The sequence below is a fragment of the Falco cherrug genome, chromosome 4 (assembly GCF_023634085.1).
Source record: "Falco cherrug isolate bFalChe1 chromosome 4, bFalChe1.pri, whole genome shotgun sequence".
Taxonomy (NCBI): domain Eukaryota; kingdom Metazoa; phylum Chordata; class Aves; order Falconiformes; family Falconidae; genus Falco; species Falco cherrug.
Genome location: NC_073700.1, coordinates 78,738,129 through 78,759,493, shown reverse-complemented (window position 1 = coordinate 78,759,493; position 21,365 = coordinate 78,738,129). Strand labels below are relative to the sequence as shown.

General features: G+C 44.1%; 1 protein-coding gene and 1 long non-coding RNA gene across 6 annotated transcripts in view; one reads left to right on the top strand and one right to left on the bottom strand.

The window, feature by feature from the left end:
• GLCCI1 (glucocorticoid induced 1) overlaps positions 1-3,534 on the bottom strand; it is a 58,352-nt gene extending 54,818 nt beyond the window's left edge. For 2 of the 5 annotated variants that reach the window (XR_008732267.1, XM_055710464.1), the window contains exon 1: positions 2,585-3,533. Coding sequence is in view for 4 of the 5 variants with exons in the window: in XM_055710464.1 (XP_055566439.1) it covers positions 2,585-3,044 (460 nt within the window). In the remaining variant the exon portion in view is untranslated. Of the gene's footprint in view, positions 1-2,584 lie in introns of all 5 variants that reach the window. The other 3 variants (XM_055710463.1, XM_055710461.1, XM_055710462.1) reach the window with 3 other exon arrangements.
• Positions 1,323-12,136, top strand: LOC129736096 (uncharacterized). Its single transcript, XR_008732268.1, has 3 exons — positions 1,323-2,620; positions 8,968-9,052; positions 9,901-12,136. It is a non-coding gene; the product is annotated as an uncharacterized LOC129736096 (long non-coding RNA).
• The last annotated feature ends 9,229 nt before the right edge of the window (positions 12,137-21,365 follow it).

Here is a 21,365-nt window from a genome sequence, read left to right as displayed (position 1 = left end):
TTATTACTGCAGCAGTCCTCCGGTTCAGCCATCAGTTTTCTATGTACTACCATCACCATATAGACTACAAACATCCTTTTTATTATCTGTACATCATGTACTAAAACGCTAAGAACAAGCAGGGAAACAAAGACAAAATCCTGCCCTATGGCATGCAACTATATTCCAAATAGTGTAAAAACAGCTCTAGGTTTTGGGGGGGAAGGGGGGGGGTGTTGGTAACCTTTCTTCATTTGCAGGACTGAAGAAACAGGGTATCTTATTACCCTCGCCTGCTAGAAAATGGTGCCTGTATTTTGGTAAAATAAAGCTGTTGACGTGTGCAATTGTGGTCATTATTAGGGCGATCACGTTGTTTTCATTCATTCATTCAGGATTTGCTAGAGGATGTCAGCTTCTGCAGCAGCAGCTGGCTTGACCTGGAGGAGGGGGAACAAATTCCTCGCAGCGCATACAGATTACAGGGTGCATTTCTTGACGGACCATTTATGATTTTATACATTGCACTCAATTAAACCAAATCAAGCCATGTATGCTGCTAACGTGGTTCACCATGAGGCAAGCTCAAGCAAGTTTAATGACAGAAAAGTCATTCGGTACTAATTTACAGTCTGATTTATTAAGGCTAAAATAGCCCACAGATGAAGAAGCCTGGAACCACTTTCTAAAATTAAAGTTTCCCCTCCAACAAAAAATTAATATGTAATAATAAAATACTTCACAGCTTTGCAGTGTTTTTCCCTGCTTGCAGGTAACTGCCCACATTTCTCTCTCTTCCATACACCTTAAGCATAGACCTTTATACACTGCACCACTACAATGTTTTCCTCCAGGTTCCCATAATGAAATAACATCGCTATTCATATGCACCTATTTTTTTGTTTGTTTTGCCTAGTTTCCCATTAGCACTTTCCAAAGGTTAAAGAGGGAGGAAAATAAGGAAGCCTACATTTAGTACTTCACACAGTAGGAAACACATCTTTAAAATTTTAAGTAGAGCTTGGATGAAGCAAGACCACTGAAGCTCAGTTCCATTTTCAAGCATGCAAAAACTTCTGCATAAACAGATGATCTTTTTGAGTAGTTATAAAGTATCTCTGTTCAGATTACAACAGAACCCATTTGGTCATCTGCATAAGCACAGATACTGTATAGGGTAAATTAACTCCACGCATAACTGGCAGGGACATTTTGCTCGTTTGCAAAACATTGCCCGTGTCCCAGGATCATTCTGATGACAGATTTGCCAGAGTTACAAATACTACAGATTGTAAGGTTTTGCTACACATTACAACGCGGGGCGAGGGGAGGGGAGGGGGGGGGGGGGAGGTAGCAGATTCCACTGCTACAAAACACGTTGGCAACGAACACAGACCACAATTTGCCACAGAAATGAAACACAGTAAGACTTAAGGGACAGAACAAGCCAGGGGTATTGAACCACACTGAACCCAGAAAGAGATGATGTGCGATATCTGATAGCTGCAGCAGGATAACATAAAAAGTGCATTTAGTCCGATTCATTCAGCTGCTAAAGTGATGGGGGAAGGCAGAGGGAGCGGGGGAGGTAAGATGGCCACTGCCACTTTAACACATTCAATAATTTAACAGACAACCTGACGCAGGTTAAGTTGGACTTGCTGGGAATCAATTTTACATTTTAAACTTTGCAGGCCTATTTTGGCTACGTTGGGATTTTAATTTTTTTGAAACACAGTCTCAAGGACTCAGTATTGAGTATCACAAGGACTCAGCCTGTGTTATTTGTTTTTAAGCATCTCAATATGGGAATTTCTCTTTTATTTTGGGGTCTCTACCTGAGAACACTACATATTTTAACCCAAGACGTTATAAAAACGCAAGTTTTAAGAAACCGAGCTGTGCAGAAAGGAAGCGCGTCTGAGGCTCGGTTTTCACACACTCGCAAGAACTGGACTGTGACACCCCAGATACGAGTTTAACCCATTAGCCACCCGCACGACATTATTACACCTGTAGACAGGGAAGCGGGTTAGTTTTAGACGCGTCCCCCCATTACCTCCGCTCCCCCAGCCCGTGCTGAGGGGCCGGGGCGCTGCCGCTGGGGCCCCGGCGCCTGCCCTCCGCGGCGGGGCCGGCCGGGCCGGGGGGGCCGCCAGCGGCACCCCAGGGCGGGGGGCGGCGGGGGGGCTCCTCCCCGCGCCGCTCCGCCGGGGCGGCACTTCCTCCCGGTGCCGGTGCAGGGGGAGGCCAGGGGTGTTTTTCCAGGCTGGATCTCCACCTCGCCCGAGGAGGTGGATGACATTTAAGAGCTCGCCCCCGTGCCCGGGGGAAGGCGGCGGGACGAGGTGCTTTCGCCCGCCCGGCAGCCCTCCTGGCAGGGGAAGGTTTAGCGCTTACCCTCGCCCCTCCGCCCCTGCTGAAGGCTCTCGCCGGGCCGGGCCGCAGTCCCACGGGCTCCCACCCCCTCTGGCCCCGGGGCGGACCGGGCGCAACCCCACACACGGCGCGGAGCCGAGGCCGGGGGCGCCCGGAGGCAAAGCGGCCTCAGCCCCGCCAGCACCCCCGGGGAAGAGGGACGCCGGCTTATGTCCCGGTGCTTTACCTCTGTACACCGGGGAGCTGGGGCTCCGTCTCTCAGGTGAGCTGCTCCTCCTGCTGCCGCCGCCGCTCTCCGGCGAGCGCCGCTGCCTGCCCTTCACCCTGCCCGGCTCCGCCGCGCCGCCTCCCACCGCCAACGGCGGCGTCGCGCTGGGCGGCGGCGGGCTGCCTCCGCCGCGACCCCCGCCGCCGCCCCCCGGCCCCGCCGTATTGCTGCCCACCGAGGCGGACGGGGACCGGGTCGGGCTGTGCTGGTTGCCCCGCAGGAGCTGGTACGGGACGGTCGCTCGGATGGGCTGGAGCAGCCGGCTGGTCCCCGCCGCACCTCCCCCGGCGCCGTTACCGGGGCCCCCGGCCGTGCCGCCGCCGGCAGTCGGGGAGCCGGCGGCGCCGCGCCTCATCCTCTGCGGCGTGGGCTGGTGGTGGGACGGGGGGGTCTGCGAGGAGCTAGACGAGGAGGACATGGCGGGGGATGCGCAGGACCCTGCGGGTCACTCGCTCCGGCGGCTGCGGGGGGCCCGGGCTCGGCCCCCGGCGCCCCGCATGCACGAGCCACGGGGGGAGGGGGGGAAGGAGGGAGGGGGCGGGGCGGGACAAGCGCTTCACGGCCCGAGGGAGTCTCCGCGCCGCCTGCCCAGCTGCCCCCGGCGCTTCCTATCGGCGACGGCGGCTGCTCCCACGCCAGGCTCTGGCCATCGCTGCCCGCCCCAGCGTCGTGGGCACGGGGGCGCTGCCGAGCCACGCGGCCGCTCACATCGTACAGCGCTGCCGGCTCGGGGCGGCCGGCGGCGGGGCGCGACGAGGGCGCACGCAGCCGGAGGGGGTAGGATGGGGAAAGGGGGAGGCGCTCGCAGCCAGCTCCTGCTCCTGCCCCCGCCAGCGCCCGGCAGCCGCAGCCAGCACCATCCGCTCCCCGCGCCGCCCTGCCTCCGAATGGCAACGCGCAGCCCCGACGCCCGGCCGCGACAGGCAGGGGCGGCAGCACGCGCGCCTATTGGGCGCCACCACCGCGCCAGCGCAGGCTCCATTGCCCAGCGGCCCCGTCGCTCTCCGCTCTCAACCAATGGCAGCGCGGGGCCGCGCGGCGGGGGGTGGGGCGGCGCGGCGGGGCGGGCCCGCCGGCGGCGGGGAGGCGGGCTGAGGGAAGTGGGATGTGGCAGGGGCGGGGAGGCGGCCCCGGGGCGCTGGGCCCGCGTGCTGCCCGCGGGGGCGGTGCTGCGCCCGTCGGTGCGGGGAGGGCGGGCGCGCGGCCTGCGCCGGCACGTGGCCCCGGCGCTGTCGGTCTGCGGCGGCCGCTGCGGGGGCCGAGAGGCGGCCGAGAGGCGGCCTGGCCGGGCGGGGCCGCGGGGCCCGTCGCGCTTCTCTCCCGGGGCTGCGGCCCGTTTCTCCCCGCAGAGCTGCCGCCGCCCGGGCGGCCTCCGGGAGGCGCTGCGGTGGGGTGCCCGCGCCGGCGGGGCCGAGGGGGTGGGCAGCTGGGCTGCTTGGCAGGGGGCGGAAAGGGAGAACGTCAGCTCCCGGGCGGCCTGACCCGCGAAGGGGCCAAGATAAGCCCTTGAGTTTGAAGTCGATGTCAGGAGGATACCGACTCGGTACGAAGGGGAGCGGGTACCTGAGCCAAGGCTCGCAGTCGCCCCCATCCCGGGCGATGCGCTGCTTCCCGGCTTCCCCCGCTCCCGTGCGGGGAAGGTGCAGAAACAGGGCCAGAGTTACCCGCGGTGAACTTTGTTCACATCCATCCATGTGACTGTCAAGCCTTTACAGTAATTTTCTTTTTGCCAAAAGATCAAGATGTTCTTCAAATTCCAGTGAAGTGTAGTCTCAGCATTTCGTAGAAGTGTATATGGAATTTGTATGAATTTTTTGCTCATGTAGATCCAAAAACCCTTCCCGGAGAATGTCAAGAGGAAAATAAAAAGTTGTACAGTAGTATTAAGAAAAGTGCTTTTGTTCTAGGAGAAAGCTCCCAGTAGATGAATTGATAACACGAGACAATGGGACAGAAAGAAAATAAAGGTTGAGTAGCTTAATAGCTAAGAAGATAAATGTCTATAAGATCAGAAAGATAAATTCAGCTGAGTCCATCAAGAGAGCAGTATTTATGTTGGATCTGACAAAAATAGGATGCTAATGGAGGTTAAGGAAAAATGCAGCGAGTCCTGCTTAGTGGAGGAAGCCAGCTCAGTGTGACAGCCTCTCAGAGTGCTGGCTTTAAGAGAACAAAAAGGATGGAGAACATAGATAGAAGTAGAATGGGTGGTATTTAACAACCTGTAATCTACTATATAAGACACTGCCTTCCAGTTCATCAGTAATCAAGAAAAAAGGGTCACAAAATTAACTCTGTCCCACGCACTCTTTTTAATTATATGATACACTTCTAGCACACTTCGATTACTACTCTCACTCTATACTTACAAAGCTGTCCGTACCTACCTAGCCTTATCCCTTGGTAGGCCAGGAACCGGTCGACAGTAACAATGAGAAAGCGTATTCTAGGAAAATGCTTTTGTTCATGGGCTGTTAACGAGACTTTGTTTGCACTAGCACCGTGTGCTGCAGTCACTGTGGTTATGCTACAGAAAGAGTTGGAATAATACGCCCTACATCCACATGAACATGTGCTCGGCCAACAAAGCCACTCATGTAAATTAATTTTAAGAAAAAACATCATGTATTTTTCCATTAGTCCAGTCTTTCTTTTTTCCTACTAGCATGAGCCAAATTTGTTTGTATAACTGTGGTGTAGAGACTTATTCCCCCAAGGCTTTTGCACCGTGCTTAATCACAGTTTATGAAGTCTATCTAGTTTATTTTTCCTGCTTCACTGCACTGGGATCAAAATGGCTGGAAAGCATTCACCTGTAGAGGTAGTCTGCCCACACTAACATCGGTAGTGTTTTAAACAGTAAGCACACTTTTTTTGTATCTGTAACTTTGTTGGATAACAGTGCTGATACGGTAACATCTTATAGACCGAAAATCATTCGGTGATTTTGATGGGAGAGAAGGTACGTCTTTGACTAGGGCAATAGCTGATACTTTGCAGCTATTGACAGTGCTCAGGCTTACAGCAGACTAAAATAAAGAGGAACTGGTATAACTCTTGGATTTAGCTGTTCAGACACTATTCTACAATGCCTGCAGGTACTTCTACCACATTCTTTCCCATCAAAACAAGTGGGATATTTGTATAGGAGGAAGAGATGCATAAAGACAAGGTAAACGTGCAACGTGAAGAAAATCCCGCAAGCCCCATAACAACAACAATAAAACCCAAACCATAAGACATGGCAGTGTAAAATACCAGTAGCAAGTCTTCCTTTCCAAACAAGCGTGGGACCTTGCCGCAACCTTACAGTCCGAACATCACCTTCAAGGCAAGCGGAGAGGAAAAGATCCACTGGGGCCGCCTCTAGTCAAACTGTTACCAGACACATCGACAGCTGTACAGGGGAGGCTTCGCTCCCCAAAAGTTATTTCTGTCTTCATCCCCTTCTTAACTAGAATTAGCATACATAGTGTAACAACACCGTGCCATGTGCCCAGGAAACTGATTTCGGAAGAGATGAAGGAAATATTCTTCTTTATTTTAAAGCGGTATGCCAACTGCTGAATTTTTCATTATGTTTTTGGTCCAGGTTTCAGAGTACTTCCCTCAGGGAATACCATTGTTCTGTAATATTCACAGGATACAACAGGGAAAGTGAAGCAAAACCAGCTCCTATCAGAATCTTCGTATCTTTCAAAAACCCATGTGTGCCTTAAATACCTTGAGATAACTTTTCAAAAGCCACATAAGAGGCATTTCTTGCTTCTCATTACTATTTTAAGAAACTACCTCATCAGATGGGATGTGCTTAAAGGAGTTTACACTGGAGGTAACGGGTATTTCTGAAACTTAAATCCTTCCGCGAGACACAGGCGCAGCTTCTGGGAGAGACATCCTGAAAGCAGTAGAAATTATACATCACAGCAAGAGCGTGGGAGCAAGGGAGTGAACTCAAGGAGTAGGGCAACAACAGGCAAGTGTGGAGCAAAGCTACACACATTTCTCCCACTATTATCAGTTGCTAATGGGTTCATCTCTTGAGGGCAGAAACAGGTTTACTTGAGTATCATGAGCCACAGAAACAGAGGTTTCAGCAGTCACAATCCTAATGCTTACTTTGTTCCTACTTCAGGGTTTTAGAGAGGAAAAAAGCTCTTCAGATCTGGACATGTCTTTTGTTTCTAAGCGCTTGCCTGGGCATAAGGCCATGAATACTGCACTCCCAGTGTATCTACCTGGTTGTTTCATTATTTTTATGTCTCGCTTATCTCCCTCTATGTTTTCTTTGCTGCCCTTTGCCCACTCCACTTAGAATCAAGTCCTTTGTGACCATCCCTGGGGTTTTCACACAGCACCTAACACAAAACAGTAATGAGAAAGGGTGCATTCATCTTCGTGTATCATTGGATCCATTCCCTGTACCCTGTATTTCACTTATTTGTAAAGAATATTACATTTGTATTGAGAATATTACATTTGGGAAGAGAAAAATAACAAGATGAAGTACTTACATCCCTGTAATATTCTGAAAGAGACAACTAGAAATCATGAGCTGTGGCCGAAGACTAGAGCAACCCCAAACAATCCAAGGTACAGCTCTCCAGTAACAATACTAAGCTTGCCACTGTGCACTTGCCGCATCCCTAGGCGGGAACGGGAGCACCACCTGTAGTTAGGGCCCCCATGTGAAATGCTGCTATTGGGCACTGAATAGCTCTGCTGAAGCAGGAGTGGCACATTTTCCTAGAAAATGTCTGTCTCAGGCTGTGGAGGTGTTGGTTTAGGGTTTGGCCTATTTTGCCTTTAAAAAAAGTTCTAGCTAGAACAAGCCAGTCATGGGAAAAACAAAATACATGGAATTATTTTTACTACAGGTTTTTTTGACAGCTGGACATCATCTTCATCAACCACACTGCATCTTCTCACAGCTCCCAGATGTTCTGTGGCACGGATATGACCTCTGCAGATCAGCTGAGCACTTTCAGTCCACAGGCTTTTTGGAATTTACCTTGCAGTTGTGCCCTTGAATTCTCCAGGGCTGCTGAGGCAGAGTCATCCCCACTGCTGGATTTGTTGGCAGTCACCAGGGAAGAGATTGGAGTAGAGAGGTGTAGGTGAAATGCAGAGGAGTGAGAAATGGGAAAAGACATTTAAAAAGATATTAATAAGAAGGAAAGTGTTTGGGAATGGGGTAGGAGGGCCAGGATTCAGGCACAGAGAACAAAGGAGAGCAGGAGCCAAAATGGGACAGGTAAAGGCAGGCAAAACTTCTGCCTCCCCATTCAGTGCCATTTACAGCGCTTCCAACTCACGATGAGTTTCAAGTCTCTACATGCTCAAGTTATCGTCCGACAACAAAAGGAAACCCACTACTAAGGACTTACCTTCACATTGCTGATCATCCAATTTAGGGCCAGACATGTGGTCAAGCATTAGATTTCCTTTCCTCATGTCTTTGTTTTCCTGGAGATGGGGAAAAGGCATTAAGTAAACAAATGTTAGACCTATGGATTCAAAAAGTATACTAGGTCAGAGTAGTATTTATGAATACTCACAAACTGGAAAATTTCAGAATTAAGTTTAACATTGAATTTCAGCAAGAAAGGTATTCTAGTGTCATTTTAGTCAAGCTACTTCTTACTGTACCTCATTCATGCACAAGATTGTTGCTGTGAGTAAGGACTGCATAATGAACAAGCCAGGAAACTACAGAATAAGAACCGTAAGATTTTCCCTTAAGAAAACTGAATACCATTTTGGATAATTGTCTTCTTTTCCTGTCTGCCAGAAGCTTTTTTGTGATACTGAATAACTCACTTAAACCAGAACCTGCCCATTAACCATTACCTTTGTTATAACAAAATTTATCTCGTTTGGAATCAGACCTGCTGCTACATCTTTTTCTCCTCTTCAGGAAAATAGGCCAACCACTTGGGACTTTTGAATTATGTATTCCTTAGGCATCTGGTTTAGCATAAAGGCGAACGTTCAACTCACAGCTGAATTCCCCAATCCTTGTTTCTAGGCTTCTCATTCAGTCTGAAATTTTTCGTTCTATCCTTTGGTACAGGTAATTTCATTCAGCACTTTCCTTTAGCTAACAAGTCAACCGTGTCAGACCATACCCTGTGAGAAGCTGTTTTCTCCAATCAGCAGCCCTGCCCTAAGTTACTGTTCTAATTTTGGTCACTTGCCTCAATCTCCACCTCCATCCCCTTTCCCCAGTTCATCATCTGGGAAAAAAAATCCAATTTGCACAGCTAGGACCGAGACCAAGTCTTGTCACAGGAGTAGCTGACGGCTTTTGCAGGTTTGTTTTCTCTTTATTCTATTTCTAGGCAATTAGCATGAGGAGGACGCTTGTGGCCAAATTTATGTGGTTGCTGTACATCAAAGTGAAGCTGATTGAAACAGTGTAAAATGGTAAGTGTTCTGATAACCTGACATGTCAAATGTAATGGACACTTCTAGCATTTCTTACCTTAATTCCTTGTGCCACTGTCTTATCTGTAAAATATTTATTATAATAGCTAAATAATGACACACTTCATGTTGCAAAGATATAATGAAAATAATTCCTCCTATTTATAAAACAACCTCCTGCTACATCATAGAACCATCTGTGCGGAAAGAAATTATGTTTTCAGAGTAGATTAGTTACTCTATGTTAAGTATGTACAGCAGTAGCACCTGGAATTAAAAAAAGGTAGAAACAGTAAACAAATACCAGTAGAATTTGAAATGTTTATATTGTGATATTTATTGCTAATCATACAAAATATAATAAATGAAAGGAAAGGCACCATTTCATATGGGCAGTTACCTTGCTAAGGATATTAGGAAAGCACGAATGTGCTGTATAGTACTGTGATTTATATGGCATTTTACTTTTTAAATGAACAGCATCCCCTTAACGAGGTAGATTTGCAGCCATTATGATCCATTACAACAGTTATAAGTGCCTGATAGTAGAGTCCCTGACATCTTTCTGTTAAGATTTCTTGATTTGGTCCGTATCTGGGTTTTTTGTTGTCCTTTTTGGGCTACATTAATTGTGAATGCCCCTACCACCCCAGTGCCCTAGCTGTCAGGTTTGCGCTGGTGTTAATAAGGGTACATTTTGACAATACTGATTTAAAAGGCAAATCTGAGGGTTTGGGAAATCCAGCCTCCGTTTCAGAGAGTCCTCTAGATTTCTTCTCTCTCTCTATTTATCCTAGTTTGCTTTTTCTCACAAATAAAGCCTTGTTCACCACCATCTCTGTTCCTAGGCACAACAAACAGCACCAACCTTTATTTGGAGCTTGGCACCACTGTTCCTTCCCCAGCCAAAGGGATGCTGTTGAGTGACACAGTGCACTCCACAACCACTACTGGGAAGTAAATGTGCTCTCTCTACATCTTTAAAGCAGGATAATATTCTCTTGTTAAATAGATTTTGCAGCCTGGTAAGAAGAAAAAAATGTATTAGAGCACCACATTGTTTAAATAATTTTAGGGTTTGCTTCTTTCTAAGTGACTGATACTTTTCATAAGGATGATCCATTTTGAGAGCTTCTGTGACGGGTTACAGGGACAGAGCAGAGTCACAGCACTGAGACAAAATACTGGAAATAATTATTATTTCCAGGCAGGTAATATATTCGCCTGTAGAACAGATACTTACTTGTAAATGTGGTTTCTTGGTGTGACAGCTATAAAACAGGCTTTAACAATTCACCTGATGCTAATTTACATACAATAAAAGTGCATTTACATAACACTAAGGGACAAACCTGTAAAAATGAGGAAGTATGCAGTTAGCTTAAAAGTGTACCATTGAGGTGGCATGGTATTTAAGTGAAATACATGATGCATTTCTGGTTTAACTGTATGTTTCCGTGGGTTTGTGGGTTCATGTTAGGGCCTTAATTGCATTTAAAAGCAGGTTTGGGGATGTGAAATTCCTTTGTAGCTTTTACATCCCAAATTAAAATAGAATGCAAAACTTAGGCATCATTAAAAGAGAGACAAAGGAAAGGGAACTGCTGGTAGGTCTCAGCAGCTGGGATAATTTCCCACAGGGAGAGGTGGAAACCTTATTCCATGAGTCATTTAATACCGAATAAACAAAACACTGGAGAATAAATTGTAAGGCATGATTTTTTTTGTTGTTCATTGACAGAGGGAGGGCTACTCAGCTTAATGGAGCTTTTCTTTTTTTTTAAGTTCTGCAGTAGTAGAAAGCATGGACAATATTATGGATATAGTTTGTAGTTTTTTCTCATTATTATTTTGGTTCTTGCTGTAACATAGTAAATGCATGAGTAACTTTAGCCCCTGCACCATGAAGTAAAACTTTATTGGCAAGATTGAGCCCTCAAGAGTTGCTGAAATTCAGGATCCTCTTAGAAACTGCCCATCACTGATGTACTTACATAGTGTTTTAATTACAGTTCCATAAAAAGTTTTGCACACATGACTTTCAGAGCTCCTGCTGTTAAATGTTACGCTTTAGTGACAAAGCTCTAAGGAAGGCAGCTGAGTAAGCTCTGTGTGCTGGCATGGTGTGCTCTTGGTCTCCAGTGAAATCCAGAAGACTGATAGAAGGCAACAAATAACCCCTTTGCATCGGTACAGTAGGAGCATGTCTGTAATCAAACATAATTATGGAATCACTACCAGTCAGAGCAGTTTTATTCTTGCCTGTAATCAAGAGCAGCATTATTGCAATATTTATTGTTCTCAAGAGTAATCTGAGATTTATGGGTCCTTGGAAAGAAAAGCATTATTTGGCAAATCTATCTATATGTGTTGTTCGCCCATAAAGAGAGTTCTTTCTCTAAGAGATCAGAGCAGTTCCAATGAAATACATCTTTTGGATAATTTCTTCAGATTCTTCATAGTCTTAAAGGACAAAAAGCCCACACATTACTTGAAGAAATTCTTTCCAAGCTTCTCATGTGCCATCTTTGACTGGCCAGCCAGGCAGATGTAGGCACATGTAATTTTCCTGATGCTTGACATATAATGTAACCACTACTGGAATTACTACATTCAAATAAACAGCTGAAATCAGTGTCACCATACAGAAACCAACTCTAATGTAATTGTTCAGTTGTTATAAGCCCAGGATAAAACGTCTCAAGGGAAAGACCTTCTCCTATAGTACAGAGTTATGGCTTTGGCTCTTCCAGCAGGGTGTATCTCTGTTACGTGAGAAGGAACGTTAAACAGTAAATGTATTTGGAAAAAGGATATGTGAGATAACTCATCATAAGAAGTATAGAGAAAGGGAGTAAGAAGTGCAGTTAATCATGCAAGGATAGAAGAAGATGCATCTCTTAATGTTGGAAAGAAGAGGGAAAAAATTTTTTGTGACTTCTTATCTCACAAGGGGATGGAAGACAGCTCTGAATTCAGAAGTGGATGTGGGTGGGAAAACAATAGAGGCAGAAAAAGCTTGTTATTTTAGAAATGTTACCTCAAAAGGTTTGGAAACCCATCAATAAAACCACCTCAAAGCTCCTCAAGGAAATCGTGTGTTTTGTTCTACAAGTTATGTAGATGATCTGGAGGGCACAAAAGCCGATACAGACTACTCCCCATACCAAGCCTCTGTTTGTGTATATGGCGACAGTTCTGCCAAATACTTCTCAGATACAGCAGCTTTATCAGTCAGAAGGATCTAGGCTGCCATGCAAAGATAATCCTCCCAGTGGTGTGTCAGGCTTGAGGAAGGGTGTGATTATCATTCCAGAGGAGGGTAATGTGAACCTGTGCCTCCTGTTCAGCTGAGTGGTGGCTAGATCAAGGACGCTTCTGCTCTTTGCTCACTCTTTCTCTTTTTTTCTTTCTTTTTTCTTCCTTTCTTTCAGCAAACAACTTATCTTCATATTAACTTCTTGTATCATGTACATTTAAGATGTCCAGAGTGTGAACCAATGCCTCAAGGTACCGTGGTCCTGGGAAATAGATCTCCAGCTAGAGCATGAGCAGTGTACCAGGTAGATGGGAGTTTCCTACCTTGGGGTGCTTGGATGGCTGCTGGCTCTGATTAGCATCTTACAATGATAGGTTTTCTTTGAAAACAGCCTAGTGGAGTCTTTCACCAGAGTGAATCAGCTCTGCTAAGCCTGGCGTTTCACGACTTCTCTACTAGCCACAGCTAGGGACACACGAAGCTCCAGCCCCCATGTAAGGGGAATTATGGCACTTCCACGCCTTTGATTGAACAGGTCTTGAAGAGGGATGTTGCCTGTTCTGCCACGTCAGGGAAGCAGGTCCTCATCTAATGAAATCAGGTGTCTGATCCCCCAGGTCTCCCGAACTCCTGTGTGTCTTTTTTTTTTTTTTTTTTTTTTTTTTTTTTTTGCAAGGGAATGACAAGCACATCAAACACCAGATGGGGGAATGATCATTCTCTAACCACATTGGGCTGTGCTTATTTATGGGTCATAATCCAGGAACGAAATATTTATGTGTGTTTGGGGTTCTGTTCTGGTCTTGCAGGTCCAGTAGCAATGACGAAATCAAGCCTGGAATTTAATACACAAAAAAACATAGAAAAGTAAGGCCAATAAAACTCAAGGTGAAACAAGTCACTGCTGCATGACAACAGCAAGTGAGCTTGATCTTTTTGAACCAGACAAATTTCTGTACTGAAACCCCTTTCCTCACTGCAGGCTGCTTAAAGGAAGGAGCAGAGGCATCTACAACCACCTCTGTTTTGGAGATGAGGCGCCCAGTAGTCAGTCCTGCAAGAAAACACCTGGCTGGCCTTAACGAACATTATTTTCTAGAATGTTCCCTGAGCTCTGCTGGCAGGGAAGTATACCTGCCTTGTAAGGGAGAACATAAAGAGGCAGTTCTCAAACAGCACATGGTTTCACTTACAAAAGCTTTCCTTAAGGGCAGAATTAATTATATATCATACAGATCTATTATATATTCTGTTTATACAATTATAAAGCATTATGGTTAATTAGCTGTGGTGCAGAGTCCTGAAGCAGAGTCTGGTTAGAGAATAAACAAAATGCTCAGTCAGCTGCGACAGCGTTTAACAGCTTGCACTTTCACATCACCTTTCACACTGAACTCCCTTGAAGTGATTTGTAAGTTATGCAATCCAGGGGGCTTGAGTTTGGGGTTTTGGGTTTTTTTGGTTTTATATAAAATTAGAATATGCTGATCTGAAATGGCCTGGGATTCTCATGCCTTTAAGAAATTAAATTTAAATATTCCCTAACCAACTTCAATTCAACTGTTTTTCCCGTTTACTGTCATAGCACCTGGGTGACCTAGTGGTTAACTGTGATCCTGTTATGTCTGGCATTGTATGTACATGGAACATAAGTATTTGTCCATCTCCTTTTCCTCTCCTAATATACACAGCTCTGACTGACAGCAGTGGAAACCTCTATCTGCCTCACTATCCTAAAAACAGGCATGAAATCCTGATTATTGAAAAGATTTTGATTGGACTGAAGTGTAATACTGCATAAGTTTGGTTTTCAAACTATATTTTAACATTATTTTAATACAATGAAATGGGCTGACATGCCACAGTATTAATGCCTCAAAACCATCTGACTTCTTTGAACTTTACTTTTTTGCCATCACATTATTTAGCGCTGAGTTGTATTGTTGTGTATATGGTGCTACAGGTGTCTGGGGAGAGTAAGTGTTTTTGGAAATCTCATCAGTGTCATGTAAGTAGAGCTAAAAAATATAAATTAGTATTATTTGTTGTGTCATGGGATATTGTACTGCTTACTGCGCACACCCAAAAAGGCAGTTCTTAAAGCCAAGGGCTTGTAATATTTATAAGAGAAATTGAAGTAAAAAACAGGAAAAAGGGAGCAAGAATGAAGTTAGAGTATGTATTTTGTATAGACTAGATATCTATACTGTGAAACATAGGACACAGCATATTTACAAATCTACAAATAAATTAAAAAGAGCACTCCCCACTGAAAATGCTGCATGAAATGAAAGAAATTCTGAGAGAAAAAGATATATGGGCAACTGGAAATGGCATCTTCAGCTTGGAACAATGAACCGCACAGTAAGATACGAGAAAAGATTATAGATGAGCGTCCAGTGGATGCCCTTAACTTGTATTCAAAATGACAGTAAAGGGGAATGCTAGGAAAGGATACAAAGACAAGCTGATACAATCATCAAAATGATTCAGGAAGGTCATCTTGACTTCAATGTTTTAGGCTCAAGGGGAAACCAGGTATGCGTAATGAAAAGTGGAGAACTTGCATTGTAGAGATGACAGTTGCACTGATGCAATCACAAGAAGTCACCTAAGAAAACACACGAGCAGAATAATAAGAGGTAAAAATAGAGCCTGGTGAGATATCTGTTGATAAAGAAAGCTATGATGGAAATCTCCCACGGCTGAAAGAAAGGTTGAGGAGTTGGCAATTAGTTGGAAAAGAAAACAAGAAAAGACCCTGAGTCAAGAGAGGACAAGATTTCAGAGTCACAGCACGATCAATAGTGTCACAGGCTGTGGAGGTGGAAGGAGTCCTGAAATTCGGTCACATCATTAATAGTGACCTCAGAAGAGCTGAGTGAAGCATGCACAGCCAAAATTAAAGACAACTGGAGAAAAGGTAAAGTTGGCAGAAAGCCATCCAGGTAATTGTTTCAGGCAATGCATTATTTTAGTTGAGAAGTTACGGACAAGAGGAAAACTCAGCAGAAATACGAGAACAAGACTAGGTCAAATGTAGGATTTAAAAAAATACAAATGAGACAGACATCCTTATATGTATGTTGGGATAGCCATGAAGAGTTAAGAAAAACAAAGAACAAGGAAAAAACCACAAATAGAAAATTACAGGATTACTGGTAAAGGAGGAGGGGTAAAATGAAAATCTGATAAGAATTGCCAGGATAAGGGATTCGGAGAGAGAGGGGAAAGCGGGAGAATGGATGGAAGGAGAAAGAATATGGACCTGTTGATGAGATCTTCTATTGAAAAAGAAAGAACTGGTAACATGGATAAGAAGATGGCAGAAGTGTGTGAAATTGATTTTAGGTGAGCATTATTTAAATTAAATGTCTTTTACAAAACAAATGTATTTTTAGATTGTAAACATTGAGAAGTCGTTACCCAATTTGATTCAATTTGACAAATATGTAAAAAGTAAAAAACTTTTCCCAATCTCATGTCTGAACTGTAAATAATACTAAAATCCTTGGATGGAGACAAAAAGTTTAAATATCATGAATTTGTTTGGGAGCTGATTATTTTCCAAGGAATTATAAGCGTGCTGATTTTTGTCTTCTGCCACTCAGGAAATGTGTGTCTGTAGATCAAAACAAGATGACATTTTCAAAAAATGTTACTCTCTATTGTATATTAACATTTGAGTTAATATAAAGAGATTTTTTTAAAAAAATTAGAAGTCCTATTCCTATGGTTTATGCAAGTGGAACTCCACTTCTGCTATTAGTGTTTTGCCAGCTCCCCGGCATTCCTCTGCTTCCTCAGTAGCCCTGTGATAAATCGCCCGTGACTGCTGTGTGAACATCATTTCATGTATCCGCTTATTATTCTTACATACCTATAAAAAAAGCTTTTTGCTGCTTAATTTTAGCAGTGACAGGGATCAGACACATGGGGGTAGAAAAGATTTAGAAGCTCAGCTTGTCCATCCAATAGTCCAAAAAGCTGGAATATTCTATCCACTGGAGGTTTAAGCTTCCAAGTAAAATAGCTTTGCTTCTTTCAAGTGGCAAACTTTCCAAAAAAGAGTTCTCATTTACAATTTTCCATTGAACATTTTATTACATTTAAATTTCAGTACTTTATTGCTATTTTCCATATACACAAGTTAGCTATGCTAAATAACACTAAAAGTATCCCACTTTATTATATGCAAGTGAAGAATTTTAATTGGTATTAGCTTCATAGAAACACTCGAGAACTTGAATAGCTGTACAAGTCACTATGTAAAGAACAACTATAAAGTTTGTGAGAACAAAGATCCCATTGGTTTAGCTTTTGCAATAGTGTTTTAAGTAATGTATTTAGAAATGGTAATACATACACTGGCGTGATCACTTGGATCCTTTGATTCAGGCATTGGGGTGCATCGAATGGACATCACTGTGACATCTGAGCACTGTACTAATACACGCCTCTCACTTTTAAATGTTTGTAATAGGCAGGCAGGCCTTTTGTATTTGTGTATCGGCTTTATTAAGTGTGCCTGTAGTCCAGCACCATCTTTCTGAGGATGTCTTAGTGCTTGGGAAATGCCAGCTTTGCCCAGAGCTAGCACAGCCCTTGGCAGCCTAGCTGTACCCTGAGCTAGCACGGGCTCTTAGGAGCCACGAGCAGCGATAACAGCTCCACAGCCACAGAAATAAAATATAAATTTGCTTCCCTCCCACTGCCTTTCTACCCCAGTGCAGAGGGAAGGAAAGGATATTGAGTGCTGAAACTAGAGAGAGTTCAGGTAATAATAGCACTTTAGGAATAACTTATGAAGTTACATGTATTTCAGGCAGTTCCCACCTGCCACTAAATTATAGCTTGTAGTGCATCACTCCCTGCAGCAGCCTTAAACACTTGGTAGAAAAGTACTGGGCTGAGCCTACGTATAAACTAAAATTTAACATGTTCAAAAAATAGCATAAATTAAAAGTACAGCACAAGCTGTCATAAGACCTTTAGGTTTGTCTTGAAACCACGATTTTCTTTCAAGTTGTGCAGCATCCACATAAGTACACAGCAGCAGCTCCAAAAACATCGTCCTCCAACATTCCAGCTTTTATGGGCATGCTTTAATTAAAAGGATTCTGAAGAACAAGGAAAGCTGAATCTTTAGGAGAAAAACACTGATTATAAAAGGACATTATTATGATTTCATAGAGATTCAGAGAGAAAAGGAAGTGCTTATTGTAATTACATGACAGAGTTTTAAGAAAACCAAGGAAGTTAGTTGGTGTGCCAAATTCTGTTATGTATCAGCAGTTTGGAAAGAGAAACCTTGATTTCAATCGCCTGTTATTCTATCTCTAAACAGTAATGGTACATCAATAGAAAAACAACATAATAAGGGTGATCTGATATAGTCCATGGCTTATTTAAGGAAGAAACTTCTACAAGAAATTAATTGGATAAGAGTCAGAGTTACCAGTTAAGTTTTATATCTGCATACCTTATCTTTCTCCTGAGATACTGAGTGTATGATATACACAGAGAAAATGTGTAGCTGTTTGCACCAATAAAACATGTCAATGGATTTCCTATAAGATGCTTTACCAAATCAATCCTAGATGTTTCTAATTATTTATGATTTCTCAGAACATGTATTTGGTACTGGTTACAGTACATTCACTCTGGAAAGGCAAAGAACTCCTACCTAAGGTAATTCTGCCCTTTTGAAGTGTTTATTTGTAAGAATCCTTATTGCTGGTATTATGTACTATGTAGTTGTCCTGTAGTCTTTTTTTTTTGTTGTTCCCTGAATGGATATTTTCTGTCTCGGCTTATGTTGAGATCATCTTCCATTTCTTGTGTGAGACTGCTACTGCTCTACACACAGTGCACTTGCATGGATTATCGATTGAAACAGAGCGTCCGCTGCACCTCAGAGTAAACCGTCTCTCTCCTCGCTGGTCTTTTTACAATCACATCCAGAAGATCAGAAAGAGCTTCTTCATGGTCTCTTTCTTGCCTACGAAAAAATCTTTCAGAGGTCCACCTGCCTGGCCTCACTCATGTACTACTTGTCTTGGAACGATGCTCCAGTCTTGAAATAAAACACTTTACAACTACTTTTAATTCTATTCATGTTTAATATTTTGAAGGGGTACATGACACACAAAAAACTGCAAAAGGATAGCTTGCATTTGAGCAGCCTCTTTTGTTTTCATGTCAAGTATTGACTGTTTATATAGTAGATTCCATGCTGCAAATTGTTTTATCAGCCCAGTGAATACATAATACCACAGAATTTTATTTTTTTAACTGTTCAAATAGACATGGAAGGTAAATGACATTATGCATTAAATTATTTGCTTAAAACATACATGGCATATGTGGGTTGACAGACTTGGATCCACAGCTGCAAGCTAAGTCTTCACTCCAGGGAAACTATCAAGGTTGATTTCAAAGGACTGTTGTAAGAGGCAAAAGCTTGCTTTTCTCATGTAGGAAAATCAAAACAAAATTCATCTTTGCAATGGGGGGAAAAAAAAAAAGTATGGGGCATACTCCATAAACACTTGTTAAGAGGGAGATGGCCTTTTTCCAATCACTTTCTTGATGAAGTTGTATCTCCTTTTCACAACTAAAAGTCTTCCAGATAGGTTGGATAGATTATAAATACAGAATAAATACATTGTAGGTGAAAAAATAAACTATGGCAATACCCGAATAACACAGCAGAACTGAAAGGCTAACATGATCCACGGTTTCTGGGAATTACATCAGTAGCATGAAATTCAAGCACAGCGTGAGCTCCTTGCAAAGCACGTAAGCACACGCACAGCCACGGCCCAGCTCACTGCCCGATTCCAGTGACAGGCTCCTGGAGAACAAACAAGGGGAAAAAGTGCTCGGGCCCCTCTCTTCCCGCTGGAGGATGTGGTCCCCCCTCACCAACCGAGGAACTGTTTGGGCTGGCGCACACAGGTGCACTGCGACAGAAAGGACCATTTGTGGAAAGAACAGGGAGCCAGAAAGGATCCCTCCCAGCAGCACGGCTCACCCAGCCAAAGCAGCACCGATCTGCCACCTTTTGCAATAGGAACGAACCCAAAAATTCTTTCCTACCTCTCTGGCAGTAGCTTTTACCCCAATAAGAGCAGCTGCATGTCACCTGTTATCAAGAGAGTGGCTGCTGGCCAGGAGATCTGTGTTACTCCTTTCTGGTTTTAAGTTTTAATTTTCACCTGCTGTGCAGAGATAAAAGGAATTCTAGTTTAACTTGACAATCCTGCCTGCACAGGTGTGCTGTAAGAATACCACTGTGGTGTTCAGTTGGGTGAATGTTCTAGATGACTACAGTAATTACCAAAAGTACTGGTTTTAGTTTCCCCCCACTTAAACCTGGATCAGAATTGCCAAATAGTTTCAGCTGGCTCTTTTCCCTAGATAAATAAAGCTGGAGGAGGAATAGGAAAAGCTCACACCTCCTTTTGATGCAATTCCTAGCACTTGAACAATGCAGAATATGGGAGCTGTATTGCCAAAACCTTCCTCTTCATGAGATTATTTGAATTTAGATTTCTAATTCCTACCTAACTCAGTCCCCTAATTGCCATGTTATTAGATTTTCTTGGGTGGGGTCCTCGGTCTTCCTTCTGATACTGGTGTATTTTGTGTACGTAATGAAACATCCAGGGTGGAGCAGCACCTCTACAAGCAGGGCAGGGGGAAGGTCAGGAGGAGCTCAAGGTCATTGCCCTGAAGGTGTCCAGCTGCAGGCTCTTCTGTCTTCCATGGCCGGGGAAGGGAGGTAAGAGGCACTGTCTCTCCTTCGCTGCCATCCTTCTTTCCATCCCTTGGCAGAGGAGAAAAAAAAATGTGAGGGTCAGAAGTAAGGAGTTTGTGGGAGGGATGGGGTGGGATTGGTTTACAGGGATGCACTCCAACTGACCTAATATTTATCATGTTTTTCATGTAGAGGTAGGATGGAAGAGTTGCAGCAGCAGGGACTGAGGAGTGTTCAGCTCTGAACGCCCTGCTCCTGAGGCTGGAGGCTCCCTCAAAATTTAACCCAGGTTCTCGCATCTCAGTGAGTGAAGCAGCATGACCACGCAGCTGTTCAGCAGGGGGAACCCCTGACTCCCACAAATTTCCATGAACTGAGCGCTTTGAATCCTTTTGTTCTAGTTACTTCTAAATAAACTAGCTCATTTCCTGTCAAAAGGAACAATTTACTCAAATTAGGCTTCTTCAGGTTTTTCTTTTTGTCATGAAAAAATGAAAAAAATGTTGGGTCAGTCTACACAAATTTTATTTAATTTTTCAGTTTGGCAATTGATCCAAAAAAATAATTTGCACAGCTCTAGTCCCACTGTTAACACTCCACAGTTTCTACAAATATAGCAATTAATTTGCACTCTAAAAATAGTATGGCAAAAAAACCACCCTAGGATAGAGAAGAACACGTAGATGATTCCTGTGTTAGTACCAGCCGTGTCAGTCAAATGAGGCCATCTGTAATATCCTTGGAATCTACGACAAGTTTTAAATTCCCATCCAGCTACACCTATGCCACTCCTCTGTTTTCAGTACCATTAGATAGGATTAACTGAGGAAGGAATCAAGTCTTCAAAGTTAATTAAAATGTTGTTGATGATGACTAGGAAGGCGTACTTCGAATCTATAGGTAAAGAGATGCGGATGCTCAACGCGGGGCAGTTGTGCCCAGGCTTTCAAGCTCCTGATCTGTGGAAGAAAAACGCCTCTGGTTCCTCACGGCGGTGAAGCTGCCAGCTAGACATGGAGTGAGGTACGGCCGCTGTGGCTGCCCCCGGAGGCCCCTTCTTCTCAGTCTGGTGCTGTTACATCTTTAATAAGATCAATAATCTTTCTTGGCTTTAGCAGCTTCATGAATTCTGATTAAGTTCCATGACAGTGGCTGTGTATTAAGAATAATAGGCAAGAAGAAGACTTTAGTGTCTCAATCCATGAGGCGCGATAGTTCCTTCTTTAGGCAAACTGTTACTGATTTGATTTTGGGTTCTCAGCGCGGCCTCTGTAAATAAAGTGCTAGCACAC